The sequence below is a fragment of the Lichenostomus cassidix genome, chromosome 10 (genome assembly GCF_008360975.1).
Source record: "Lichenostomus cassidix isolate B80296 chromosome 10, HeHo_3.0, whole genome shotgun sequence".
Classification (NCBI taxonomy): Eukaryota; Metazoa; Chordata; class Aves; order Passeriformes; family Meliphagidae; genus Lichenostomus; species Lichenostomus cassidix.
Window position 1 is genome coordinate 887,485 of NC_139491.1, and position 27,241 is coordinate 914,725.

At 56.6% G+C, this 27,241-nt stretch overlaps 1 protein-coding gene across 7 annotated transcripts; it reads left to right on the forward strand.

Moving 5' to 3' along the window:
• On the forward strand, window positions 1-27,087 carry TLE3 (TLE family member 3, transcriptional corepressor). Of its 7 annotated transcripts, none has more exons than XM_085070214.1 (21): window positions 1-343; window positions 773-915; window positions 1,038-1,138; window positions 1,227-1,290; window positions 2,163-2,207; window positions 10,412-10,474; window positions 10,784-10,888; window positions 15,269-15,470; window positions 16,780-16,796; window positions 18,752-18,871; window positions 19,195-19,245; window positions 19,381-19,536; window positions 19,620-19,752; window positions 20,346-20,542; window positions 21,161-21,237; window positions 21,350-21,599; window positions 22,195-22,442; window positions 23,078-23,225; window positions 23,749-23,899; window positions 24,714-24,790; window positions 24,913-27,087. In XM_085070214.1, exons 2-21 carry the CDS (start codon window positions 892-894, stop codon window positions 25,018-25,020), a joined length of 2,337 nt encoding a protein of 778 aa, XP_084926340.1. In that variant the 5' UTR covers window positions 1-343; window positions 773-891; the 3' UTR covers window positions 25,021-27,087. The 7 variants fall into 7 exon arrangements, with proteins under 7 accessions (XP_084926340.1, XP_084926346.1, XP_084926339.1 ...); XM_085070220.1 differs by having other exon boundaries at window positions 10,784-10,858; window positions 20,346-20,527; XM_085070213.1 differs by having other exon boundaries at window positions 2-343; window positions 15,266-15,470.
• Window positions 27,088-27,241: the final 154 nt, after the last annotated feature.

Sequence of the window (27,241 nt, forward strand, 5' to 3'; positions counted from 1 at the left end):
CCCGCCGGCGCCGCCCAATCGGCGCGCTCCGCCGCCGGCCCCACGTGGGCGCGGCGCTCCGCCATTGGGCGGCGGCGGAGAGGCCGCCCGGGTTTTGTCCCCCGCCCGCCGCCCCGCTCCGCCCGGGCGCTGTGGCGGCACCGCGTGCTCGGGCGCCGCTGCCCCGCTCCGCGCCCGCTCCGCGATGGCTCCCGGAGTTACGGCGATCCCGGCTGGACGCAGCTGAACGGCCGCCCCCGGGCGGGGGACCCGCTGCACCTCGCATGTCCGCGGCGCCCGGGAAGTCGGATGTGTACGGCCTTCCTCCCCCTCCTCCTCTCCTCCATGGCCGTCGTGCTCCGGCGTTAGTTCCTGGCTTTGCTTCCCCTTCTCCCGGCCGCAGGAATACCGCGGGACCCTCCTCCCGCCGCCGCGTTGTTGTTGTTGTCGCTGTGGCTTTTTGATCTATTTTTTTTCTTTTTTTTTTTTTTTCCTGGGGGGTGGTTAATTTTTCTCTTTCTTTTTTTTTTTTATTTTTTTTTTTCCGCCAGCGAGTGCCGGAAGGAGGGGGGGTGAGGAAGCGGAGGCCCGCGGAGCTCGGCGGCCGGGGGGGTCGGCACCTGGCCCCGGCGCTGCGGGGCTGGGCTCGGCTCCGCGGGCGCCTCCCCGGCGGTGCGGGGCCGGGTGGGGGGGATCGTGCGGGGGGAACCGGCCGGGCCCGCTCCCCCCCCCACCCCCTCCGCCCTCCCTCCTCCGCCCCCCGCACGGACTTTCCTCTCGTCCCTTTGTTCAGTTCTCGGCCTCTCCGGGAGCGCTCCGAGGCCGGCGGGCAGCAGCGGCAGCTCCGCACGTCGCGATCGCCGTAGCGAGGCTCGGCGCGGCTGCTTCCAGTGACCGCGCCCCAGCCCGGCCATGTACCCCCAGGGCCGGCACCCGGTGAGTCCCGGTACCCCCTCCCGCCCCCGGCCCGCTCCCCCCGCTCCCCTCCCGCCGCCCCTCCGCTCCTCCCCGCCGCCCCCCGGTGCCCCCCCGGTAACCCCCCCGGCCGCTTCCCGCAGGCTCCGCACCAGCCGGGCCAACCGGGCTTCAAATTCACCGTGGCCGAGTCCTGCGACCGGATCAAGGACGAGTTCCAGTTCCTGCAGGCCCAGTACCACAGGTGAGCCCGGGGGACCCCCGGCCGCCCCCCTCGGCCGCCCCGAGCCCCCCCGATTCTCCGGGGTCTCACGGTGCGCTCTCCCCCCCAGCCTCAAAGTGGAGTATGACAAGCTGGCGAACGAGAAGACCGAAATGCAGCGCCATTACGTTATGGTGAGAGACTTTAATCAGATTTCGGATCAGCCTGCAAATGTCATTAGCCGCGAGCCGGCGAACGGGGGGGACCGGGGGACACCCCCCGGTACGGGCACTGCCTGCCCGGGGACCCCCGGGGCGGGGGGGCGGCGGTGCCAGGCGCTCCGAGCCCCAGACGGCTGCAAGCGCAATCCCAAGTTTCCTGTTAACCCCTTTGGAGCGCTCCTGCAGCCGCGGGGGGGTCGGGGTGGGAGGGGGGGGCTGGAGCGGCGACCCCGGGCTCGGGGGTGTCCCTGGTGCTGGTTGGTGTCCCCCCCTTGCTGCCCCCGAGGCCATCCCGGCTCCCCTCCTCTCATCCTTCCCGGGGGAAATGGACACTTTTGTTGCCTCAAAACGCTCTTTTTTTAACCCGGTTTGTATCGCGGCCCCCCGGGTGGGCTCGCTCGGGTGTCTGGTGGGTTTAACAGGATCCTGCACCCCCTTTTCCCGGCGGATCCCAGCAGCTCCCCGATCCCTGGGGGGAGCAGATCCCCCCCCGGAGAGAAGCTGGATTTTTGGCCAGACTCCGGGCTGTACCTGTTCTGCCAGGGCCCAGCAGACGCCTGTCACCCAGCTCTGCGCCTCTTTGTTTTTCTAAGTAGCTTAGGAGGAGAAAACAGGAGTCAAAAGGAGTGTCCCCTCGTTAAGTGCCTGCCAGTTAAACCCATAAACATCTGCTTATTATAAGGTGTAATTTCCTTGGCTACCTGTGCTTTAAGCCCAGTTTTGCCCAGGATGCTTTTTGGTAATGACCTTATGCAAATACCTTCTGTGAACTGAATTCAAATTCTCCTCGGCTCTCGTGTTTAATTGAATTTATTTCTATTTTTTTTTTTTTCCTTCTTCCCCAGTACTACGAAATGTCGTACGGTTTGAATATTGAAATGCACAAACAGGTGAGTAATTTCGAGCGGGGAAGTTGTGATTGATTGATTGATCTCCTGTTGTCCTTTTCCTCCACCTGAGGTAAAATCGGCCCTGATTGCACTAAATAGGGAATAAGTGCTGGAGGCAGGGATGTGACTCCAGGTGGGATCCCGTGGCCTGGCTGTTAAATTGGCAGCCGCAGGTTGATGGCGCTTGGTGGGGTTTTTTCGGTCGATATTCATGAGGAATTTGGGTTTTAGGCAGAGTGTTTATGCAAAGAGGTGAGAACAGCCTCGCCTCCCGTGCTGGGAGGTCAATACCTGGAATAGCGCGTTCCCAAGGCTTGGAAAACACTGATATGTGCCGCGCTCGCCTCTGGTCGTGTTGTGGGTACAGCAGGGCTGTTTGTAAGGTCATCCCCTGCTCCTGGCCCTGCCGGAGCGTGAGACCGAGCAGGGAATTATCTCCAGAGCTCACCGTGTGTTGCTCAATGTCACGGAGTTGTCTTTGCGTCTGGGAAATGAAGCAATGTTTGGGGCTGGTTGGGTTGTTGGGTTTTGTTTTTTTTTTTTGGTTTTTTTTTTTCCCCCTCCCTTCCAGTCTCCTCTAATATGTAACTTGCCTGAAGGAAAAAATAGAGAAGGCCCCAGCAGAATGTGGTGTGCTACCTTGATAAGATTATCGGTAAAGAGCCTAAAGGCTGCGCACATGATGGTAAAACTTAAAGGAATAAAGTTATTATTGAGATTAGACCTGATTATTTGTGCTGCTGCTGCTTACTGGTTTTAGAAGGAGTTCTAATTAAGAACTTAAGGCAGATAGAAGTTGACATCAACTTCGCCGCTCGCAAATCAGCCCCATTCAACTCCAAAGTGGTTTGGCTTAATAGCGGCATCGCCCTCCTCTGAGGAGGCTGATGAGATGCAAAGCAGCGCCTCTGAATGTGCCTCTCTCCTTCCCTTTGCCTTTCTGCGCCGTAGTCACGGGGCAGCGAAAATAATTCCTGCTTACTCTTCAGTTTTTTATAAATATCTCCTTCCACGCAGATAATCCCGACTTCCCGCGCCGGGGGCTGCTGCTCGGCCCCAGGTGTGCTTGGAGGGGCTGCGGGGGGCTGAGACCCCCGAGCTCGGCACACCTCGGCCAGGTTTGTGCTGGGGTGCTCGGGGACACCCCGCAGGGTGGGACTGTGGGCCAGGCCGGGATGGGTTTGGTGTGTCCCCAGGGCCACCTCAGCAGCGCCCGGGGGACACTGGAGTGACCTGGAGGGTGTGAGTGACCTGAGCCCAGGCTCTCCCTACCTGCTGGCTCGGTGTTGGACGGTTCTCCTCGATGCTGGACTGACGCCCCGAGATGTTGGGTTGATTCCCTGGCTGGAAAACTGTGTTCCCAAGGCGCGCCGGGTGTTTTTCCATGGGGGCATCCCGAGGGATCGGCGAGCTTTGGCACGGCGGGCTGAGCGCTGGGAGGTGTGGATGGAGCAGCCTGGCATTCCGTGTCCGTGAGGGGCTCGGGGGTCACTGGGGACCCTCAGAATTCCCGGTTTGGTTTGGTACCTCGCTCCTCTGGGTTTTCCCAGCAGCCCAGGAGGCCTGGCGTGGTCACTTTGCTTAGCTGCGAGGATCAGCTCCATCGTGCCCGGGTGACTCCAGCAGCACCCCGTGCCTGCCCGAGCCCTCGGCGGTGACATCTGCTGCGTGCCCGCTGCCGGCAACTCGGGCAAAGCTGAAGCTGTCTTGTTCTTTAATTGACAGCACCGCGGAGCAAACAAAGCAGCCCCGGCTGCGCTTCCAGGCGAAAATGGGGCGGCGGGCGGGGAGCTCCGGACCGCAGAGAGGCTCTGCCCCCCTCTCCGGGGCCGCAGCATCCCCTGAAAGGCATCCCTGGCGCAGCATCCCCCCGCCGGGCATCCCGCAAGGCATCCCGCTAATTGCGGCGTGGTCCTGCCGGCATCTGGCTGAGGGTGGCTGGTCCTGAACAAACAAGTTTATCAGCTGACCTGTTTAGCGGTTGACTTGTGTTTATCTGCACACAATCAAGTAGACTGAAGTGCTTGAATTATTCATGCAGTGTCCTGCCCTCCAGACTTGACTGCTTGTGATTACATCTGCTCCAGACAAACATTGATGGATACTTCATCTTTAAGCAAAAGGGGATTGTCTGTCTGTGGGCTTATATAACAGATTATCTCTTCCACGCTGAATATTAAGTGTGTGCATATGTGGCTGCGTGTGGGGTTGGGGGTTTTTTTTTGCCTTCCCCCCCCCCGCTCCCTTTCTTCTCGTTTTGTTTCTCGTTAGGAAAAAAATGTACTTTCATAAACAACTCCATATGCAAGGAAATATTTAGGAAGTGACTCCCCAGTCGGTTGCAGTGAATCGCTCCTTACATCAGTCTTCCTGCTGAACTCAAACTCCTTCCCCGGCCTCAGCTTTCCTAAACCCGACTCCAATCAGGAGTTTTCTTTTGAAACCCCGGCAAAACTGTTTTTTTTTTTTTTTTTGTTCGGGTTAATTGATTTTTCCAAAAGAAACTTTGCTTCCCCTGTCGGCCGCGCATTGTTTCTGTGCAGATCTCCGTGGATAATCGCCGAGAGCAATAACCATTCCAAAAGGAAAACTCATTTTGCGTGGGGAAACGGGACACCTCGGAGGACAGAACCTTTGTGCTGCCTTTGATTTCTTGTTATGGCTGAGAACGCTGCACAGAAGCACTTCTTGTTTTCCTGCTTAATGCTTGGAACAAACCTAAACCCCCCCAGCACTTCCAGGGAAGAGAGGCAGCTTTTCTTTTTTTCTCTTTTTTTTTCTCTTTTGGTGCTTCTGGAATATTCTAGGAACACAATATCCTTTCTGTCGTGCTCGTTAGCAAGGAGTGCCAGGTAATAATTTGCTAAATACTTCAGAAGCCGAGTAATTTGTTAGCTGTGCTCTCAGGACTCCCGAGGCTGGGAGGGAATTCTGCCTTCCCCCCACCCTGTGGGAAGCACCGGCTGGATTTTGGGGTCCTGGCCGTGTTTTTGGGGGTCTCGATGAGCTTTTCCCCCATTACTGGTGGTAATTCCCCCAGGAGGGGTTCCGTGCTGCCCCTCAGCACCGCCGCCCTGAATTTAATTCTCATCAGCCAGGCTCTCCACTTTGCTAATAACGATAGCAGCCACAAATAGCTTTCAACATGCCATTGACAGCCCGCTTGGAGAGAGCACTTGAAATAGTGGTAGACAGCTGAAAGTACCCATAATTGTGCGCCCGAGTGAGAACCACACCGCTCAAGGGCCTGATTTTCATGTGCTTAAAGAGACAATATCCTGGCTTCAACAAATGCTGCTGGTGCTTCACGCCTCGTGTGATTTACGGCTGCTCCTCCTCCCGGGGGGGAGCCTTGGGGGGGTCTGGAGGGGCTGGTGGGGTGCAGAACCTTGGGGAAATCCGTGAGGGAGTTGGGGTTTGGAGCTGAGGAGGGAGTTGGGGCATCGGAGTGGGGATTGTGGGATGGTGTTGTGTTCCTGCATCTCACAGGAAATCGCCTTTGGCAGCCCCGCCGACCCCATTTCTGGGGAAGCAGAGTGTGGCTGAATATATGGAATTGTACTTTTCCAGGGAATGGTCACGTTCCCAGAGCTCCAGGGGTGTTTGGACAATGCTGTGAGGCACAGGGATTGGTGGGGTGTCTGTGCAGGGCCTTTGATAATCCTTGTGTTCTGCCTCTGGAGATTCCTGGATTTTGGGATATAAATATGGATGTTTTGGGGTGTTTTCCAGGAGGAGGAAGGGCAGTGCTCTGTGTTCAGCACCTTCTCTCCATCCTTCATCCCTCTGCAGAAATCCAGGAGCAAGGGCAGGCTGGGCTTGGGGCTGGTGTGGCCCAAAATCTCTCCTGAGGCTCCACCTGCCATGGCCTGGTGGGATTCCCTTCCCTAGGGATGGTCATGGAGGATTTGTCCTGTTTTGGGGGTGGATTGAGGGGATGTGGTGTGTGCAGGGTGGTTTTGGGGTGCTGTGTGAAGGGTTTTTGGGGTGCTGTGTGCAGGGTTTTTGGATGTTCTCTGCAGGAGCTTTGGGGTGTTCCCTGAGGGTTTTTGGGGTGTCTTGTGCAGGTTTTTTGGGGTGCTTTGTGTAGGTTTTTTGCATGTTCTCTGCAGGTTCTTTGGGGTGTTCCCTGAGGGTCTTTGGGGTGCTTTGTGTAGGTTTTCTGGATGTTCTCTGCAGGATCTTTGGGGTGTTCCCTGAGGGTTTTTGGGGTGTCTTGTGCATGTTTTTTGGATGTTCACTGCAGGATCTTTGGGGTGTTCCCTGAGGGTTTTTGGGGTGCTTTGTGTAGGTTTTCTGGATGTTCTCTGCGGGATCTTTGGGGTGTTCCCTGAGGGTCTTTGGGTTGCTCCCTGCAGAGCAATGCCTGTGGGGTCAGTTCCTGCAGGTCCCAGCTCCATCCTCCTGGCAATGGTCACCCCAGGAGGGGTCTGTGTCCTGCCCTGTGCCATGGGGTGACACTGGGGTCACCCTGGGGGTGTCACCCCGGGGCTGGGCCATCCCTGCAGCTCCCATTTCCCTTCATGGGATCCAAACTGAGCCATTTTGCCGAGTGCCCCATCCTGGATCCATCCTGCACTCCCAGATCATCTCCGAGGCTGCCCTGCCTGTGCCATGAGTGCCACCCGGGGGTGATTTTTCCATTCCCTCTGCCCCACGCAGGTGTAAAGCTGGCAGTGCAGGGAGCAGGAGCTGCTGGGCACAGCAACCCCAGCTACTTAGCACCGAGCCGCCGCCGCTCCCACCCATCCCTGCTCCCCGCGGCTGCCAGCAGCAGCTCCCCTGTCCCCAACTGCTTGGGATGCTGCTGGTGGCTCGGGCCATTTTAAGAGCAGGTGACAGCAGCCTCGGCCGGGGCCAAGTGCTCCCAGTGTTGATTTATCACCAGTGCAAATGGTTTCTCTGGTTTCGCCCTCCCTCGCTGCTGAAACCCCAGCCGGCAGGTTCAGGGCACATTCTTGGCAGGAGCACGGAGTGAGTGAGGGGGGATTAGCTGGGATTTCAGGTTCTCCTGACTCCGTGCCCTTTTTAACGACCAGCAGCATCCCAGGATTGGCTCCCGGGGGTTTTGGGTGGCTGGGAGGCTCTCCATGCCCCTCTCCGGGTGTTTGATCCGCCCTGGTCTGGGGAGGATGCAGGAAGGGGATGCAGAGCCTGGGATTGCCATGGCAACCCACGGTGGGAATGGAGGTTTTCCTTGGCAGGAGCAGCTCGGGGGCTCTGGGCAAGGTGATGAATGAGCCCTGTGATGGGGAAGGTGTCGGGCAGGGAGCCCTCCTGTGCTCCCAGCCTTCCTTTCCCTCCCGAGCAAAATTTTAATGGGGACAACTGGAGTTTAATGTGCCGGGGAGTGGGAAAAGGGAAAGTGAGCAAATATTTGAAGACTGCTGAATCTCGTGTTCACAGGAAACCTCACGGTTGTAAACATAATATTTCGGACATCCAATATCTCTGTGCTCTCTGGGTCCCACGTGGGAAGTCTCTTTGTGGGACAGCGAGTTTGGCTTCATGTCTGGGTTGGAAGTTTTGGGTTTAAAGGTGGAGGCCTCTTGTGTGTTGCTGGTCAGAGCTGTGTTGGTGCCTGTGGAGCACCCAGCTCCTTCCCTTCCTGCTGCATGGGATCAGCCTGGCTGGATGGTGGGTTTTTCCCAGGATGCAGCCGAGGGAAGCTGGTGCTGGCTGTGCTGTTTTCCCCTCAAACACAGCTCAGATTTGTTCTAGAACCTGGGAGCTGGCAGGGCAGAGCTCCCCGGAGCAGCAGCATCCTGAATCCAAAGGCTGGAGCTGAAGGAATAAATATTTCATGGAGCTGGAGCTAAATATAATCTGATCGAAGCGCCAGTGCCAAAAAGGCTGGAAGGAGCTTTTCCTGTGGCTGGGCACGGTGGTGGCACTGCTGGTGACACCCACAGTGCCAGCCTGGCTGCTCCTGCCACGGCTGGGTTTGGATTGGGCACTTGGAGCTTCCAGGCTGGATCTGTGGGATCAGAGGGCGTTGTGAGAGTGTTGGGTGCTGAAAACCTGCCGCTGGCCAGAGCCTGGGGCCAGGAGCCACCATAGCCAAGTGTCACTGCAGCGATAGGACACTGGGAATGGCTTCCCACTGCTGGGGACAGGGAGAGCTGGGATTTCGGGAAGGATCCTGTCAGGGGGTGGGACACTGACTGTCCCGTTCTGGAAGTGTCCAAAGCCAGGCTGGAACAACCTGAGCTCACGGAAGGTGCAGGGAGTGGAACTGGATGAGCTTTAAAGTCCCTTCCACCCGAGCCATTCCAGCATTCCCTGATCCCCCGGCTGATCCCTGCATCCTCACGCCCGGGGCCGCGATGATCCCGGGGACTGGTGGCCCTGGCCAGGCTACCTGAGCCCAAGCCGTGGTCACTTCCAGCCGTTCCTGCCTTGGCACGCCGTGCCAGCACGTTCCCAGCCTCTGGAATCGCTAAGAAAAGCAGCAGGTGTAACCCAATCACCGCCGAGGCTTCTGGAGAGCAGGATGGCCAGGAATATTCCCAGGGAGTGCTGAGAGCAGCAGCTCCAGGCTGGGTGAAATCGGGATTTTCCCACTGTCTCCCTGCTTACAGTGACCCTGGGAATGCTGGTTGTGCTTGTTGGGCTGTTCCTGCTGGGTTGTGTCCCAACCATCCATCCATCCATCCCCCAGCTCCTCACAGCAAGGCCTGAGCGGCTGTTGGGACTTTTCCTCCAAACTGGGATATTTGGGGATTTTTTTTTCTCCAAATTGGGATGTTTGGGGACTTTTCCTGAGTGGTTGTTGGGATTTTTCCTCCAAATCAGGATATTTGGGGATTTTTCCTGAGTAGCTGTTGGGATTTTTCCTCCAAATCAGGATATTTTTGGGGATTTCTCCTGTTGGGATTTTTCCTCCAAATCAGTATATTTGGGGATTTCTCCTGTTGGGATTTTTCCTCCAAATCGGTATATTTGGGGATTTTTCCTGTTGGGATTTTTCCTCCAAACCAGGATATTTCAGGATTTTTCCCTGCCGTGCCGAGAGCAGCTGGAGCCTGGGCTGGCTGGGCTTAAACCCAGCGGTTCTGTAGGATTCATCCCAGGCAGCCAAGCTTTGGGATGAGGATGATGAAGCCTCGGGGTGGATTTGGGATAACCTGGGGCGCTCTGGGAGCAGAGGTGGCTGTGGCTGTCCCGGGAAGAGGCTCGTTGCCAGCAGGAGGCCGGAGCTCTCCCGGTTAATCACTCGTGTTATTGATAACGAGCTGCTGGGGCTGGCGGAAGGAATTTGGGGCTGTTTGATTCCCTGCCAGCGCTCGGCTCCGGCCATTGTTGTGGCGCTGGATGCTCGCGGCCGCTCGGCCGTGTTTGACTTGGAGCCCGAGCTGTTTTCACAGCTGCCTCGGCCAGGAGCAGCCGGAATTAACTCCCTAGAGTCGGGATACGGCCGTCCCAACGGGAGCATCCCTGGGATGGAGGGATAACACCTCCCCAGGGGCATCCCTGCAGGGAGTTATTCCCACGGTTTGGTGTTAAACTCCCGGAGAGCGCAGCTGGCAGGTGGTGTGGATCCAGGTTGTTTTGGGAGCAGGATGTGAGGAGGGAAAGGGAAAAAGGGAATCCCACCTGCTTCCCACGGGGAGGGAGCAGAGCAGAGCCACAGCCCTCGTGGAGACTCAGCTCCCTGCACGGGGCAGGAGGCTTTTCCAGGGTTTCTTTTGGGGAAACAAAGCACAGCCCTGGCAGTGGGAGATGCCAGAGAAAGCATCCCAACCCTGCATCTCCTGGGATCCAAGCTCTCCAGGGAGCAGCAGCTGCTCTTGGGATGAGGAGCTGTGCCTGGCCGTGCTTTCCTGGAGCCAGGGAGGTCCAGGCTGCTGTGACACTGCCAGGGCTGGCCCAGGACACTGTGGGAAGGGGTGGAAGTGTCCCAGGGAGGTGTCCTTGTGCTGGAGAGCTTGAGGGATTCCCACTGCCTCTGCTGGGAGCTGCTGCTCCATGGGCAGGGCTGGAAAGGGACAGGGGATTTTGGGAAGGGACAGGGAGGGGATGCCCAGGAGGAGATGTTGGGAAGGGACAGGGAGGGGATGCCCAGGAGATTTTGGGAAGGGCCAGGGGACAGGGAGGGGATTTTGGGATGGGACAGGGAGGGCACAGGCTGCCAGGAAGCCTCGTGCCACCCGTGGGAGGCTGCCGGCTGCTGACTGTTGCTTTTCCCTCTTCCCTTTTTTCAGACAGAAATTGCTAAAAGACTGAACACGATTTTAGCCCAGATCATGCCTTTTCTGTCACAAGAGGTAAGGACTTTCCACGCCCCGTTTGAGGGGGTGCAGCTGCTCCTGGGGGGTTTCTGGGGGTGCTGTGTCCCTCGGGGGTCCCTGGGGGTGTGACAGACGGGGTTTGAATCCTGCCTGGGTGCTGGAAGACCCTTGGGATGGGCAGGGCTGTGCTCAGCTTGGGGGGCTGCACTGAGCCCAAAAGGCTGGAGTGTCCCTGGGCTGCTGCAGCGACAATAGGGCAAAAAAATAGGGGAAAAAAAGAGGGGGGGAATGTCTGGGGGTCCTGCCTGGGCTGGGGCTGACAGGGTCCCTCTGTCCCCTCTGCAGCACCAACAGCAGGTGGCCCAGGCTGTTGAGCGTGCCAAGCAAGTGACAATGACGGAGTTGAATGCTATCATCGGGGTACGTGGACTTCCCAATCTGCCTCTCACCGTGTGTATTCCCCTTTTATTCCTATCATTTACCATATCCAGAGGCAACCCTGCGCTCAGGAGGGCACAGAGGGTGGCTCCCGCTCCCCAGCCATCCCAAAACACCACAATCCCCCCAAAAGGGAAATTTTTGGGGCAGCTCCCACCTGTGCCAAAACCCCAAAAGGGCTGGGAATCCGATTGGATGTTCCCCTGGGGCTGGGGAGATTTGGGATGGGAGCCCCCCGGACCCCTGAGGCCAGGCTTGTGTCTGCCGGGCTGTCGGTGTGCAATGTGCTGTGCCCTTGGCGGAGTTGTTGTTCCATGCATTGACCCTTTCCCACACAGACCGAGGGCTTCTGATGCCAAATTAACAGTGTTAATTAATTATTTCTTTCGTTGCTGTCGCTGTCTCAGTCCTGCAGCAAACCCCACGACGTCGGAATTCCCAATCCACCTCCTGGGCTGGTGGCTCCAGAGCTCCTCTGCCTTTGTTTCCAAGGAAATACTCATTTATAATTATTGGGTTTTTTTTAATAACCATTTGCACTTCTCAAGCTTCGAGGATCTTTACAATTCTCTGCATTTAACTTGCTCTTCCATCCGTTTTCCTGTATTTTATGTATTTTTTCCCTCCCCTCTGTGTTCACTGTGGGTTTTTACTGTCGGGATGCTGCCAGCAGGAGGGTGGTGATCATTCCATGGCCTTCCTTGGCTCCTGGAGATGCTTCCAGGCTCATCCTGGATCGTGGAGCTGCTTTGAGTGCCAGCTTCATTCCCTGACATCCCAAACCCAGAGGATTTGATGTTTTTCTCTGCCCTCAGCAGGTTGTTTTTGTAGGGTCGCTCACCTTTGCACATCCTGGGGTTGGTTTGCTCGGCACCGGGGCTGTCCTGGTGTCCCTGAGGGGATCCAGCCCTGGGGACATCCAGCCCTGGGGCTGTCCTGGTGTCCCTGTGGGGATCCAGCCCTGGGGACATCCAGCCCTGGGGCTGTCCTGGTGTCCCTGTGGGGATCCAGCCCTGGGAAACTCCACCCTCCCCTCCTGCCCCACTACCCAAAACGGTGTAAAACTCCTTTTTTGCCCCTTTTGAGGTCAAGAACTGTTAATTTTATGCATCTGGGCCATTGTCTCGCAGCTCCCGTGCTCGAGGCTGGGCTGAAATGGAGCCTTGATTTGGTTGTAGCCCTGGAAATGATTTCCCTGGAAATTATTAAACTCCGTCACTAAATTTAACGCCGGCGCTGAACCGAAGTGCTGAACCATTAAATCGGGAACAAAGGCATGGAGCGTGATGGACATAATCCAATTAAAGCCACTCCACCGGCAGATATTCCTTGCCAGCCTCCCTCCCAAATCTGCAGCCTCTCCCCATCTCCCCATCTCGCTCTGGCACCGCTGAGGGACCCCAGGAGCAGTCAGTGACCCCAGGCTGGGTTTGTAGGATTGGTGTGCACAGCTCCTCTTGTTCTGGGATCCTGGGGCAGCTGGAGCAGATGCTGGAAGTCCGTGGGAACCCCAGTGCAGCATCCTGAGGGATCTGAGCTCCAGGAGGGTCCCTGCTGCTGGAATGCTGCTCCAGATCCTTGTGTCCCTTGTCCCTGATCCCCGTGCAGGGGGATTTGGAGTTCCCAGAGAGCCTCCCCACCCCTGGAATGTCACAGCAAACCCTGATGTTGTTTGTTGAGCACAACCTTTCCCAGGGCTGGGGTGAGGGGTGGGAGGGAAGGGAAGGGATTTCCAGCAGAGGACACTGGGAGCAAAGAGGATCTCTGTGCCACGGAGTGCCAGCTGGGGTTTGTCCCCTCCATGGAGTCTCCAGGATGTTATTCCCGAGGGATGTGCAGCACAAATGTGGAGTGATGGGAAGGATGGAGAGATGGGAATTCTCCAGCACCACCCAGGATGTGCTCTGGGCTCGTTGGCTCATCTTCTCCTTGCCATGGGAATCCAGCTGGGACACGGATGGAGCTGTGCAGCCCTGGTTTGGGATGGTGGAGCTGCAGTGCTGGACACAAGTGGACACAGGGACACAAGGACACGAGGATCAGGCTCCAGGACATCCCAGTGGATTTTGCTCTCCGCTTCCTGCTGCCAGAGAGGAGAAAACAAAACCAGCTGGAGATGGAACCACAGGGGATGTGTGTCCTGCCCTCGGTTCCCACATCCTGGGAGGGCAATTCCTGCAGCTCACCGAGCCCTTGGGTGGATTTATTTGTTGACAGCCTAAAAAACAGGAAGAAATCAGAATTTTCTCCTCTGGGTGCTGATTCTTCTCCTCTGGGTGCTGCTGCCTTGCCTGTGGTGGGGCTGTGCTGTCTGGGGTTATTCCAGGGCTGGGATTGCCATCAGCATCCTGGGAATGGAGCTGCTGTGCCATGAGGCCACATCCCTTTTTTGGGTGGAAAACTGGGATGAGTTACACCATGCAGGTGTTCCTGCACACCATGGAAGCTGGAGATGGCTGAGGATAAAACATTGGATCTTGGTGTGTTCCAGCTCCTCTGGAGAGCTCCCAGGAGAGGAATGTGGGAATGGTTGGAGGTGCTGGAAAACCACCCAGGGCTGTTCCTGGGATGATGCTCTGCTACAATGGCCAGCCTGCCTCCCCCTCAAATGAGTGGAAATCACGTGAATTTGGGATTGGGAAGAGCCTCACTGGTTTTGGGAAATCCAAGGATCTGTTCACTGATTTTTGGGAAGACCAAGGATCTGTTCACTGATTTTTGGGAAGACCAAGGATCTGTTCACTGATTTTTGGGAAGACCAAGGATCTGTTCTGCTTGTTTTGGTGCTGGAGGATTGACCCTGGCCCTGTGTGGAGCTGCTGAGGGACCTCATGCCTGTCACATCTCCTTCATGTCCTGCTTTGGGACACTCCTGGAATGTCCATCCTGAGGATTCCTGGCAGAACCAGCTCCTGCTTTTTGAGGGCACAGGGATTTATGGTTTTCCTGCATCAGAGGCCTCATGGCCTTCTCCATGCAGTTCCTGCTCCAGCTGGGATCTTGGAGCTGTTGGAAAGAGCTGCTTTCATGGATTTCCTCTCCTGCCTTCAGCTCCAGCCTGGAATCTCATCCTGGATGGGGATTTCCCTCTCCATCCCATGAGGATGAGAAGCACATCTGGAAGGGTTGGGTGACTCACCCAGCCTAGGGCTGCTCCATCCTGCTGTGTGCATGGAGTGGGACATGGCTGAGAGGACATCAGCCCTTCTGCTGCCCAGGATGGATCTATCTGCAAGGAATAACAGGAGCTGCTCCCCCAAAACTTGAACTTGGAGTGGGGAAACTTACCATGAAATCCTGGAATGGTTTGGGTTTGGAAAGGACCTGAAAGCTCATCCAGTGACACCTCCCACTATCCCAGGGTGCTCCAAGCCCTTGGCCTTGGACATTCCAGGGATCCAGGGACACCTGGGTGCACCTTTGGGGAAGATGTGCTGGGAATTCCCTCGCTGGAGCTGTTGGAAGCACTGCTGGATCCCTCCCTCCATCCGTGGGGGTGTTTTTGGTGTATTCCATGTCCATGGGGATGGGCCATGGGTGGCCTGGGAACTCTTGCATTCCAGCTGGTTTTCCTCCAAGGTTGTATTTGAAACAGGGAATGTGTCTGGTTTCCCCTTGCTCTCCCCAGAGCTGCAGTTCAGCTTTTTCCAGCTAAACTGGAGCAGGCAGTGAATCCTCATGGCTGGATGAGTGCTGGGATGGCTGGGATTCACTCCCAAAACCCCCTGGGAGCAGCTGGGGGCTCTCTGAGTGCTGGGATGGCTGGGATTCACTCCCAAAAAACCCCTGGGAGCAGCTGGGGGCTCTCTGCAGGGATGGCTGGGATTCACTCCCAAAAAACCCCTGGGAGCAGCTGGGGGCTCTCTGCCATGCCAGCTCCAGGGAATGGGATGGGGTTGTGTCCAGCCCCGTGCTGGGAAGGGAGCATCCCTTCAGGATTTATCCAGTGCTAGTGTCAGAAGGGGTTGGGAGCAGCAGGATGCTGGGATGAGATCAGGACGTTGTGTGGGATTTTCTGGAAGCTGCTGCTGAGCCAGTGAGCAGAACTTCCCTGTGCTGAGGTGTCTGGGAGCATCCTGGCTGCTGGAATTTTCCCTCTGACTGATTTAACAGTTGCCCTCCAGCCGTGGAGTCTCTCTGTGACCTGGGTGGGATTTTTTTCCTTTTACTGCTGAAATGCCGAACTAACCACGTCTGCAGGGATGAATATTCCAGGAATGCAGGATCATCCTGGGCTGTATCCTGCCTGCTAACAGAGCTTCTCCTTCCAGCCCTGCAGTGGGGCCAATCCCGGGAGCATCCCCGGCGTGACCCCAGCAGCACCCCTCCCATCCCATGCCATCCCATGCCATCCCATGCCATCCCTCCTCACTGGTGCTTTCATTGCAGCAGCAGCAGCTCCAGGCCCAGCACCTCTCCCACGCCGCCCACGGCCCCCCTGTCCAGCTGCCACCTCACCCCTCGGGGCTCCAGCCGCCCGGGATCCCGCCGGTCACCGGCAGCAGCTCGGGGCTGCTGGCGCTCGGCGCCCTGGGCAGCCAGGCCCACCTGGCCGTCAAGGACGAGAAGAACCACCACGAGCTGGACCACCGAGGTGAGAGGGGTGGCCACTGCTGGCGGTCACTGCTGCTGGGAGTTGGGGGGGAGGGAAGGGTTTTCCAGTGCCCAGCCTTGGCCTTGGACACTGCCAGGGATCCAGGGGCAGCCACAGCTTCTCTGGGAATTCCATCCCAGCCCCTCCCTTCCCAATTGCTTCCCAATATCCCATCTAAATCTCCACTTTTCCACTGTGAAGCCATTCCCTGTGTCCTGTCCCTCCATCCCTTGTCCCCAGTCCCTCTCCAGCTCTCCTTCAGGCCCTGGCAGGAGCTCTGAGCTCTCCCTGGATCCTTCCCTCCTCCAGGGGAACATTCCCAGCTCTCCCTGGCTCCAGAGGGGCTCCAGCCCTGGGAGCATCCCCATGGCCTCCTGGAATTGCTCCTGCAGCAAATCCACATCCCTCTGATACTTGGGGAATGCCCTGGTCCAGTCATGACTCATTTCCCACCACCCCATCCCTCGTTGGCTGCATTCAGATTGTGGAATTGCACTTTTAGGGATGCAGAGTTCCCCAAATGATGCTCAGCCTTTGGAGCAGCCTGGCTGCAATTCCTGTGTCCTTGTTCAGCTGTGCCCTAATGAGCAAGCAGCCTTCATCCTCCTCCTCTCCATCACCATCAGAGCCTCCCCATGGCCGGGGATCCACCGAGATATTGGATGGTTTTCCCCATTATTAACAATCAGACCGTTTTTTTGAAGATTAAGGATCTGTGATTTCAGGTGCAAACCAGCAGCATTCAGGATTGCCCTGGCAGATCCCCCTGTCCCCAAACACAGGAGGATTTGGGATATTTCCCCTTCACATTCCCACAGATTGAGATTCCCACAGCCTCTCCAAGCTGTTGGGCTCTGCTGGGGGATTTGGGGTGGGGAAATAAAGCAGTGAGACAAAACTCCTCATAGCAATTACCCAGTTCCGTTCCTTTTCCTGCATGGATCCAGATTGCCAGAGCTTGCAGGGAAAATGGGGCTGTTTGGGTACAAATTAATGGCTAAACCGTGTTTGGGATGTGGAGCTGAGCCCTCAGGGCTGCTGCTGCCATTCCCTTTGGATTCTGGGCATTCCCAGCCGTGTTCTGCCAGATAAATCACATGGAAAAAAGGAAGGGGCAGGAATTGGATGGGAGAGATGGATGGAGGGAGATTTTAAAGCCAGAGAGAATCCAGGCAGGGCTTGACCTGAAGGGTTTAAGCATGAGGAGGTTCTGGGTTTATTTTTTGGGTTTCAGGCTTTTCCTAACTTGCTTTCTTTTGCTGTCTCTGTTTTGGCTGTGCTCTCCCCTCGGCCCTGGCATCCCCTGAAGAGCGAGACTCAAGTGCAGTAAGTCCCATTTTCCTGCTCCCCCTTTCTGGTGGCTGCGTGGTTGGGTTTGATTTATCCTGTAAAATCCCACCTGCTGGCTGGCAGCTCCAGGGCTGCCTTTGGCACAGGTCTGAAATAATAAACCAGGCAATAAAATTCCTCATCCTGCCTGGGAGAGCTGTGCTGGGATGAGTGGAGTCACCTTCTCCGTGGTGGTTTGGAAACTCGATTTAAATCTTTCTTTGTGGGAGAGCCTCACAAAATTCCGTCATTTTGGCTGAGTGAGCGTGGTCAGATCCAGAATGCCTTGGTGATTAGGGAAGCTGGTTTATTCCTGATCTCTGTCCCATTATGTGGGAGAGATATGGAATATCTGATCTGGGATGGGTTTGGTTATTACTCCCTGTGAAGCACAGAGGGTTCAAGCAGCTCCTCACCAGGGAAATCCCTGGATTTTGGAGGGCTGTGACAGCTCGGGTGGTGACACATCATCCTGGGTGATGGATTCCCTGGGAGCAGGGATGGAGATGATTTCGAGGGTGGGAGGAGCCATTCCTGCTCATGGAATGGGGCTGAGGCAGCACCTCCCAGCTGTCCAGGGAAAATGGGACATCAGGAGGCATTTCTCCATGGAAAGGGAAAAAAGTCGGAAGGGGAGGTGTCCCAGGAAAGCCTGGCCGTGTCCCTCAGCCGGTGACAAGGCAGGGCTGCCCCCAGGTCACCCCGGGTCACCCCACACATCTTTCCCAAGGCTAACACTCCGTGTGCAAAGCCTCCAGCACAAAGCCCGGCCGATCTGCGGCTCTGCAGCGATTTCCTGCCAGCCCCGAGCCCACAAACAGCCCTTTGGAGAGCGGGGAGGGAAGTGCTCAGGGCGGGGGAGCCAGAGGGGAATCGGGCATCGTTAACCTGCTCCCGAGCCGGGCAGCTTCCCAATCCATAACCGCCAGCCGGGTATTCCCCGCGGAGGTTTAATGTGAGCGATAATCAGCGTTAGTCATTCATATTTTCCCCAGCCTTTGCCGGTGCAATAAAAAATATTTAGTTCCTTGGCGGCGGGCCAGGAGCGGGGCTGAATGGATCGATGCCTCTAAATGCCTGACATGATTCTCTGGGAGCTGCGAGGGTTTTCAGCATGACTGCCCGGGAAGAAAGAGCTCCGTGTTATCCAAAGCTGCTTAGTGGGGACCGGGGAGAAACATGAACTGCTTTGGTTCTCCCTTTCAGCCGGGAAGAAAGGCGGCGCAGCTCGGGAACGGCGCTGCTCGGCGGGGCTGGGGAGGGAGAGCTCCTGCTGCTCCCAGCAATGAGGGCAGGGAATGTGTGGGGTGGGACTGGGGCTGTGGGACTGGGGCTGTGCTGGGGGTGATGTGGGATATAGGGCCAGGCAGCCTCCTCGCTGTGCTGCCATGTTTGCTTCCAGCGTTTCCCAGGAATGCCAGCATCCCCTGGGCGAGGGCAGAATTCCCTCCAGGCTCTGCTGCTCCTGCTCATGTGGGTTTTCTGGGATGTTTTGTGGATGTGCTGTGGCTCTGCTGCTGGTGCCAGGGTTGGGATGCTGCTGTCTCTTCACTCCCCTGGATGAGGCCCCTCATCCATGGGCTCTGGGCAAAGCTCTGGTGTTCCCGTGGGGAGCAGCGGGTGAGGGAGCTGGGAATGGTTCCAGGGAGCTCCCAGTGGGGCTGCTGTCATTTCCCACATCTTCCTCCCAGGGTTTCCCTTCAGAAGCTGCGTTATTATTTCCTTCATTCCCTGCATTTCCCGTGGCATTGCAGCAAAGGAGCTCCATGGGCATCCTCACAGCATTCCCAGAGCTCATGGCGAGGCTGATTTTGGATCCTGTCCTCTGCTCCGTGGGAGCCGTGGGGTTCATCCCACTGCTGGGACAGGGCTGTGTGTGTCCCCGTGGGACCTGCTGCTCACAGAGTCCCATTTCCTTCTGTCCCACTGAAAATTTCCTCCCGTCTCCACAGAATAATTCCGTGTCCCCCTCGGAGAGCCTGCGGGCCAGCGAGAAGCACCGGAGCTCCACGGACTACAGCATCGACTCCAAGAAGCGGAAAGCGGAGGAGAAGGACAGCATGAGCCGATATGTGAGTGATGGGGACACCTTTGGGCAGGATTTGGGGAATTTCCACGTGAACCTGGGTCAGAGCCATGGCATCATTCAGGCTGGAAAAGCCCTTTGAGAGCACAGAGTCCCCAGCGCTGCCAAGGCCACCATAATCCATGTCCCCAAGTGCCACCTCCACATGGTAAATCCCTGTAGGGTGGTGGCTCTGTGGGGAGCACCTTCCAATGCCTGAGCACCTTTTCCATGAAGGAATTGTCCCTGATCTCTGCTGGCGTGGTTGGACTCCTCTGGGGCTGTCCCAGCCCGGTGTCTCTGCAGGGTGTGACTCACTTTGTGTTCCAGGACAGCGATGGTGACAAGAGCGATGACCTGGTGGTTGACGTCTCCAACGAGGTGAGGCCTTTGGGTGGCTCTGGTGTGGCTTTGGGATGTGGGAAGTGATTCCTTAGTGGCTTCCCAACCCCGGCTGGAAAGAGGAGCCGGAGGGAGCCCTTGGATGACAATTCCAACCCTTTTCCCACCTGACAGGACCCTGCCACCCCCCGGGTGAGCCCGGCCCATTCCCCCCCGGAGAACGGCCTGGACAAATCCCGCGGGCTGAAGAAGGGAGACGCTCCCAACAGCCCGGCCTCGGTGGCCTCTTCCAGCAGCACTCCCTCCTCCAAGACCAAGGACCTGGGCCACGTACGTCCCTCCCCAGGGGTCACGGGGGCTGCAGGGCCCAGCAGCTGAGCTCATCCCTTGTTCTCCATCCCTTCTCCCCCCAGAACGACAAATCCTCCACGCCTGGCCTCAAGTCCAACACTCCGACGCCCAGGAACGACGCTCCCACCCCGGGCACCAGCAGCACCCCGGGGCTGCGGCCAATGCCCGGCAAACCCAGCGGCATGGACCCCCTGGGTGGGTACTGCTGTCACTGCGGGGTCACCGCTGTCCCCAGCATGGCTTCAGGGCACTCAATGCCATGGTTTAGTTGGGGTGGTGTTAGGGCATGGGTTGGAGTGAGTGATCTTGGAGGTCTCTGCAACCCTGTGGTTCTGTGTGTGATTCAGCCTGTCCTTGGCAATGGGGAACAGAGCTCTGAAGGGACTGGGTTTATATGGGATCAGGTTTATGGGCGATTGGATTTATAGGGGCTTAATCCAGGTCTGTGCAGGTGGTGGTGTGATGAGTGAGGTGCAGTCATGGGGTGAGTAGGGCTGGAATGAGAGGACACAGGCTGTGTCCTTAAAGCTGTGCCACAAGAAGTAAAGGTTGGACACCAGGAGGAATTTCCTCAGGGAAAAATGGTCAAGCCAGGCTATGCAGGGAGAGGTGGTGGAGACGCCATCCTTGGAGGCATCCAGGGGACACCTGGACGTGGCACTCAGTGCTGTGGGCTGGGGACAAGGTGGTGCTGGGCCAGGGCTTGGTTTCCTAGGTGCTGGGTGTTTCTGTGACCACTGCTGTGCTCCATGCCCTGACTGTCTGTGTCCCGTGTCCCCTCCCCGCAGCCTCGGCCCTGCGCACGCCCATCTCCATCGCGGGCTCGTACGCGGCGCCGTTCGCCATGATGGGGCACCACGAGATGAACGGCTCGCTGACGAGCCCCGGCGCCTACGCGGGGCTGCACAACCTCCCCCCGCAGATGAGCGCCGCCGCCGCTGCCGCCGCCGCCTACGGCCGGTCGCCAATGGTGAGCTTTGGAGCTGTACGTAGCACTTTTAGCTCCTTCTCCCTGGGGGGACGGGATGGGGGGTTCTGGGGGGCTGGGAAGGTGGGGCGCATTCTCCTCAAAGCCGGCTGGGGGTTGGATTGGAGGGGATGGGGGTGGAGATGCTTCCCTGTGGGGTGATGTGGGTGTGCCACTAGGCTGGGGGCTCTCCTTCCCCTTCCTCGGCCCCTTGTCCAATTCCTCAGTCCCCTTGTCCCCTTCCTCAGCCCTTTATTCCCCTTTTTCCCATTCCTCAGTCCCCTTATCCCATTCCTCAGTCTCTTCCCATTCCTCTCTCCCACCTCCTGTTTGAAGACAAAACAAGGAGCCAAATGCTGCCGTTAGAGCAGAGATTGGGGTTTCTGCCCTCGGGGTACTAGGCACAATGTGGCTGCTCCCATCCTTAGGGGCTTGGGAACAAAACAGGGACAGGGAATGTCCCACCTGCTTCTTGCAGACCCCATTCCCTTCCTGCCAGGGGGAAATCCCAATTGGCTTTGAGCAGCCAGGGAAAAGCAGGAGCTGCCTGGTGTCCCCAAGGGGTCATGGATGGGAAGCTGTGCAGTGTCCCCAACCCCTGTCCAGCCTCACCCGTGTCCCCATGTCTCTTGGCAGGTCGGCTTTGACCCACACCCTCCCATGCGAGCCCCAGGCCTGCCCTCCAGCCTGGCGTCCATCCCCGGAGGCAAACCGTAAGCATTTCTGTGGGATCGGGAGGGACACGAGTGGGGACTTCCCCCGGGGCTGGCGTTGGGGACACGGCGTGACAGCTGGGCTGTCCCACGAGCTCTGTCCCCCCGGCAGGGCGTACTCGTTCCACGTGAGCGCGGACGGGCAGATGCAGCCGGTGCCGTTCCCGCACGACGCGCTGGCGGGGCCCGGCATCCCGCGGCACGCGCGGCAGATCAACACGCTGAGCCACGGCGAGGTGGTGTGCGCCGTCACCATCAGCAACCCCACGCGCCACGTCTACACCGGCGGCAAGGGCTGCGTCAAGATCTGGGACATCAGCCAGCCCGGCAGCAAGAGCCCCATCTCACAGCTCGACTGCCTGGTGAGGGTGGGGACGGCTGGGGCTGCTGCTGTGCCCAGTGCTGCTGTCCCCAGTGTGGTGTCCCCAGTGTGGTGTCCCCCACCTTCACCCCCCTCTGGTGGCATTCATCATCTCCTCCCCATTGGCATCACTGTCTCTTCCTCACATCGCCATCCCTGTTTCCTCTTGCACCCTGTTGTCATCTCTTTCCCATCTTGCCTTCCTTTTCTTCTTCCCTCCTTAATGTCCTGTGCCTCTTCCCCATTACCAACAATGTCCTCCCTTGGCTTTTACTTCTCCCCTGTTTCTTCTTCTCATTATATCTCTTTTCCCCCCCTTAAATTTTCCTTTTTCCCCCCATCCATGTCCCTTTTTGTCTTTCTCCATCCACGTCCCTTTTCCTCTTTCCCCATCAACATCCCTTTCCATCTTCCCTCCATGGTCCCTTTTCCTGTTCTCTCACTCTGTTGCCCTCCTCTCGCCATCACGGTCCCTCTTCCTCTTTCCCCACCCCACTGCCCTCTCCTTCCTCCTCCCCTATTCCATTCCCTTCCCTCTCCCCCCTTCCCCTCCCCAACGCCACCCCGCCATCCTTCACCGTCCCTTCTGCCCCCAGAACAGGGATAACTACATCCGCTCCTGCAAGCTGCTGCCGGACGGCCGCACGCTGATCGTGGGTGGCGAGGCCAGCACGCTGACCATCTGGGACCTGGCGTCGCCCACGCCGCGCATCAAGGCCGAGCTGACGTCGTCGGCGCCCGCGTGCTACGCGCTGGCCATCAGCCCCGACGCCAAGGTGTGCTTCTCGTGCTGCAGCGACGGCAACATCGCCGTGTGGGACCTGCACAACCAGACCCTCGTCAGGTGAGCCTTGCGGTTCTGGGGTGGGGCGGCAAGGACCTTAAAGCTCATCCTCCCTTGGTGAGCATCCCTTTGCCTCTGCCCTGCTGTCAGCCTGTCTTTTCCTCTTCTCCATCAATGTTCCTTTTCCCTCCATCAGTGTCTGTTTTCCTCTTCCTTTTGTCAGCCTCTCTTTTCCTCTTTCCCCATCGCTGTCCCTTTTCCTCTTTCCCCATCGCTGTCCCTTTTCCTCTTTCCCCATCGCTGTCCCTTTTTTTTTGTGTTTTTTTTTTGTGTTTTTTTTTTGTGTTTTTTTTTTGTGTTTTCCTCTTTTCCTTGGGCAGCAGCACCTTCCACTGCCCCAGGTTGCTCCAAGCCCTGTCCAACCCAGCTGTGAACATTCCAGGGATGGGGAATCGCCCATCCTGTCTGGGGTGGTGCCAGGAACACCCTCAGGTGATGCTGCACCATCTCCTGGTGCTCATCCCTGCACCAGCCCAGCCCCTGACCAAGCTGGTGCTCCTGAGCCTGGGATGCTCCTGGATGGATTTCCAGGAATGTTAAGTGTGGATGAGCTGCATAAACACAGCCTTGAACCCAACTTGGTGCTTTTCCTAGCGCTCCCCTTGCAGAATCCCATCATTTTTCCTGCTCCCCAGGCAATTCCAAGGCCACACGGACGGGGCCAGCTGCATAGACATCTCCCACGACGGTACCAAGCTGTGGACAGGGGGTTTGGACAACACGGTGCGATCCTGGGACCTGCGGGAAGGGCGGCAGCTGCAGCAGCACGACTTCACCTCCCAGGTACAGCCCTGGCACCGGGGTTTGTCCCCATGGAGAGTAGGGAGTCCTGCCTGGCTGCTGGCTTGTGGGGAGAGAGCTTTTCCTGCTGGGAAAAGGGCCCTGGCAGCTCCAGGTGTGGCTGTTCCTGCTGGTTTTGGTGTGACCCAGGAATGTTGGAGCCGTGGGGCTCCCTGGATGTTGTTCCAGCTCCTCTGGCAGCACTTTCCCATCCTTGTAGGATCCAAAATGCCCCTTTTCAAAGGGAAGTAGCTCTTCCCATGGGTGTAGCAGGGTTCTGTGGGTGGGACAGCAGCAGGGGTTGGGATCCTGCCTCCAGCAGAGCCCTGATCCACAGGGGGAGCAGTGTCCATGGGGATGGAGCCATCCAAACTCACAGGTGTGCCTCTCCAGCACCTTCCAGCAGTGCTGTAGATCCCAGAATGGTCAGCTTGGGAGGCACCTCGAGGCTCTGTCACCCAGCCTTCCATGGGGGCTGCAGGCAGAGCTGGCAGTGAATTCCCCCAATCCTCCCGTATTCCCACAGATCTTCTCGCTGGGATATTGCCCCACGGGCGAGTGGCTGGCCGTGGGCATGGAGAGCAGCAACGTGGAGGTGCTGCACCACACCAAACCTGACAAGTACCAGCTGCACCTGCACGAGAGCTGCGTCCTCTCCCTCAAATTCGCCTACTGCGGTGAGCGGCTCTGCCCGGAGTGTGGGGTCGGGGAATGGGGTGGGGTGGGAGCTTAAAGCTCATCCCGTTCCACCCCTCTGGAACACCTCATTCATCCATGGGGATCATGGAATGGTGTGGGTTGGAAGGGATCTTGAAGCTCGTCCCGTTCCACCCCTCTGGAACACATCCCACTGTCCCAGGTTGCTCCAAGCCCTGTCCAGCGTGGCCCTGGACACTGCCAGGGTTGGGACACAGGGATGCCCACAAACTGCAGGAAGGGATGATGCTCAGTGCAGTGCTGGGGGGCTCAGCATGGATGTTTCCAGCAGGATCCAGCTTGTGGATGCTGCACTTGGGGTTTATCCCTGTAAAACCATCCTGACTTTGGTGGTTTTTATTCCCATAAAACCATCCTGGCTGTGGCCACGTTAATTCCCATAAAGCCATCCCAGTTGTGGCTGTTTATTCCCACAAAACCATCCTGGCTGTGGTTCTGCTTATTCCCATAAAACCATCCTGGTTGTGGTGGTTTTTATATTCTCATAAACCCATCCTGGCTGTGTTTGTTCCCATAAAACCATCCAGATTGTGGCCATGTTTATTCCCATAAACCCATGCTGGCTGTGGGGCACTGTGGAAGTTGGGAAGCAGCACCTGGATTGTCCCAGCAGAGCAGGGCTGGGCAGGAACCCCCAGGGAACCCTCAGCCTTTCCCGTTTCTCCCAAATCCCTGAGGTCACAGCCTGTAGGGACAGAGAGCTGTTTTCCCTGGGATGTGCCAGCGGGAAATTGGGATCAGTGTCCAGCTGCTAATCCCGATTTGCCGGCGCAGGGAAATGGTTTGTGAGCACCGGGAAGGACAACCTGCTCAACGCCTGGAGGACGCCCTACGGAGCCAGCATCTTCCAGGTAGGAGCCTTGGGAAAGCCTTGGGATGGCTGGATTGGGATCAGGACGTGGGAAGTGGTGATATCTCTGGGAAAAAACCGGGAATGCCATCTGACGGATCCTCTCCGCTCTGCTCCCGGCAGTCCAAGGAATCCTCGTCCGTGCTGAGCTGCGACATCTCGGCAGATGACAAGTACATCGTCACGGGCTCGGGGGACAAGAAGGCCACAGTCTACGAGGTCATCTACTGATGGTGGGACGGATGGACAGACGGACGGCCGGCTGGCGGCTCCGGCGCACGGCGCTGGCTCGGGAACGCTCCGGGAATTCTCCGGGAATGCCGAGGGGAACGGCGCTCCGCCCGGCATCCGCCACACTCGGATTTATTTGGAGATCTGGCACACATGGAAGCCCCTAAAACGGATTTTTATTTGGTTGTAGGGTTTTTGGGGTTTCTTTGGAATTTTTTTTTTTTTTTTGTTTTTCCGGTTCTTTCCGTCTGGCTTTGGTGGCACTATAAAGGACTCCTTTTTTTTATTGGGACTTTTTTTTGTTGGGTTTTTTTTTTCTGTGCATCCCGCATAAGACTTGTGAAAAATGTAAATACTGGACTAGGAAATAGCGTGGGAAGGGGAGAACCCTCCCAGTACACTTAGTTGTGTATTTTTGTCTGCTGTAATTGTATTCCACTGATGGTTTTGGTGGTGGCAATTTTATTCTGGGGTTTTTTTTTTTTTTTTGGTTTCCTTTTTTTTTTGGATTTTTTTTTTTTTTTTTTTAATTTTTAAATCCCTTTTCCCACCTCCCCCTCTGGAATTCTCCGTGGGAACTTTGCCATCCAGGCTGAGCAGAGATGTCCACTGGTGAAAAGTTGTTCCTCCTGTCGTGCGTCGTGTGTTAGTGATGGTGGGGAATCGCTCGGATCCTCAGCTACTGACGGGACATCGACACAATCACCTTGGGGTTTGCTTTCTAGAGATGGATTTATGGATTTATCCTTTTGTTTTTGTTTTGTTTTGTTCCGTGCTTGGATGTTTGAAGAAAAGGGGAAGCCCACGCAAGCCCTTCTTGGTCTTCGGACAGAAGCAAATGAGGAGTGATTTCAAAGAAAGCTTAGAAAAATTCAGCTCAGGGAGCCACGAAAGATAATAGCAAACTTATGTGTTTTGTATTCAAATGAAAAGTAAAGAATTAGAGAATTGATAACCTTGAGGAGAAAAAAAAAAAAAGACAAAAAAAAAAATACAAGTTTTTTTTTTTTTTTTTTAAAAAAGCGAAAAGTTTACTAACAAGTAGGGTTTGTGTGTGGTGGGGGGGCTGCTTGTGGTCCTTGTGGGCTTTATGGTCTTGTGTCTTCTGGTTTTATGGAGCAACTCCCTCCCCCCACAGGCCTGCGTCAGCCTTTTGTACTAAAGGTTCCAAAAAGGACAAAAAAAAAAAAAAGACAAAAAAAAAAAAAACCAACGAAGACCTGACGGGAAAAAAAATAAAAGTATTTGTGTAGCAGAAGTGCTCACCTGTATTGTGGCACACGGCAGAGGATTTTTATACTGCATTTTTACGGATTATTTTTGGCGAGTTTGGATCTGGTCTGAAAGGAAACTGAACGGTTAGGGGTTGAGGGGAGAAAGGGTTTGGGAGAGGAGGAGGATGGAGAGGTGGGACCTGGAATTGCAGCCCTCCTGGGAGCCTGGATCCATCCTGATCCATCCCATCCCATGCTGGGCTGGGAAGGAGGAGAGCTCTCCTGGAAAATCCTGTTTTTCCCATCAAAATAAGAGGATTTTGAGCTGAAATAAGGGAATATTCCAGGCCCGGGGTGGCTGCAGGGCTGATGGGATCCATTTGGGGCATGGGTGATGTGAGGAAGGAAAAGCCAACTTCTCTGAGCTGCTTTAGGGAAAGGCATTTTCAGGTGGTTTGGCTCAGATGAACAACCCTTGCAGGGCTCCAGGGCTGTTTTGGGGTCGTTTTTGGGATCAGTGGGGGCAGCTCTGCCCCTGTCTGCACCCTGACCCTTCAGAGCATCCCCTCAGCACGGAGGGGGAAGGTGTGGGGGGCTCTGCTTTGTCCCCCTGCAGCCCTGGGGTCACCCCAGCCTGTGCCCCCCAGGTTTCCTCCCCAAAACTCCAGGACTGAAATGCAGGATTTGCATGTTCCGGAACCTTCCGGAGCCAGCCTCTCGACTTCACACCAAAGTATGTAGCAGAATCTGTACAGCTGTTAATAACTACCACTGGTTTTTTTTTGTAAAAAAGGGCCAAAAAGAGAAAAAAAAAAAAAAAAAAAGAATAAAAAGTCGATGTACTGAAGCTCAACCGCGAGCAAAGTGTCTCTAACCCCTCTGATCCAGGGAAAGCAGGAGAAGGGGGATTGGGGGGCACAGGATGCTTCTGGCAGGGTGGTGGAGCTGGGATGGGGCTCAGGATTTAGGGGAGATATTCCCGTGGGATACCCTGGGCTCCTCCTGGG

Bases quoted from the DNA above. Each gene is read 5' to 3' on its own strand.
- TLE3 (XM_085070213.1), top strand. From the start codon at position 892: ATGTACCCCCAGGGCCGGCACCCG. The intron at 916-1,037 runs GTGAGTCCCGGT...CGCTTCCCGCAG, and splicing joins ACCCCCAGGGCCGGCACCCG to GCTCCGCACCAGCCGGGCCA. The intron at 22,443-23,077 runs GTGAGCCTTGCG...CCTGCTCCCCAG, and splicing joins CACAACCAGACCCTCGTCAG to GCAATTCCAAGGCCACACGG.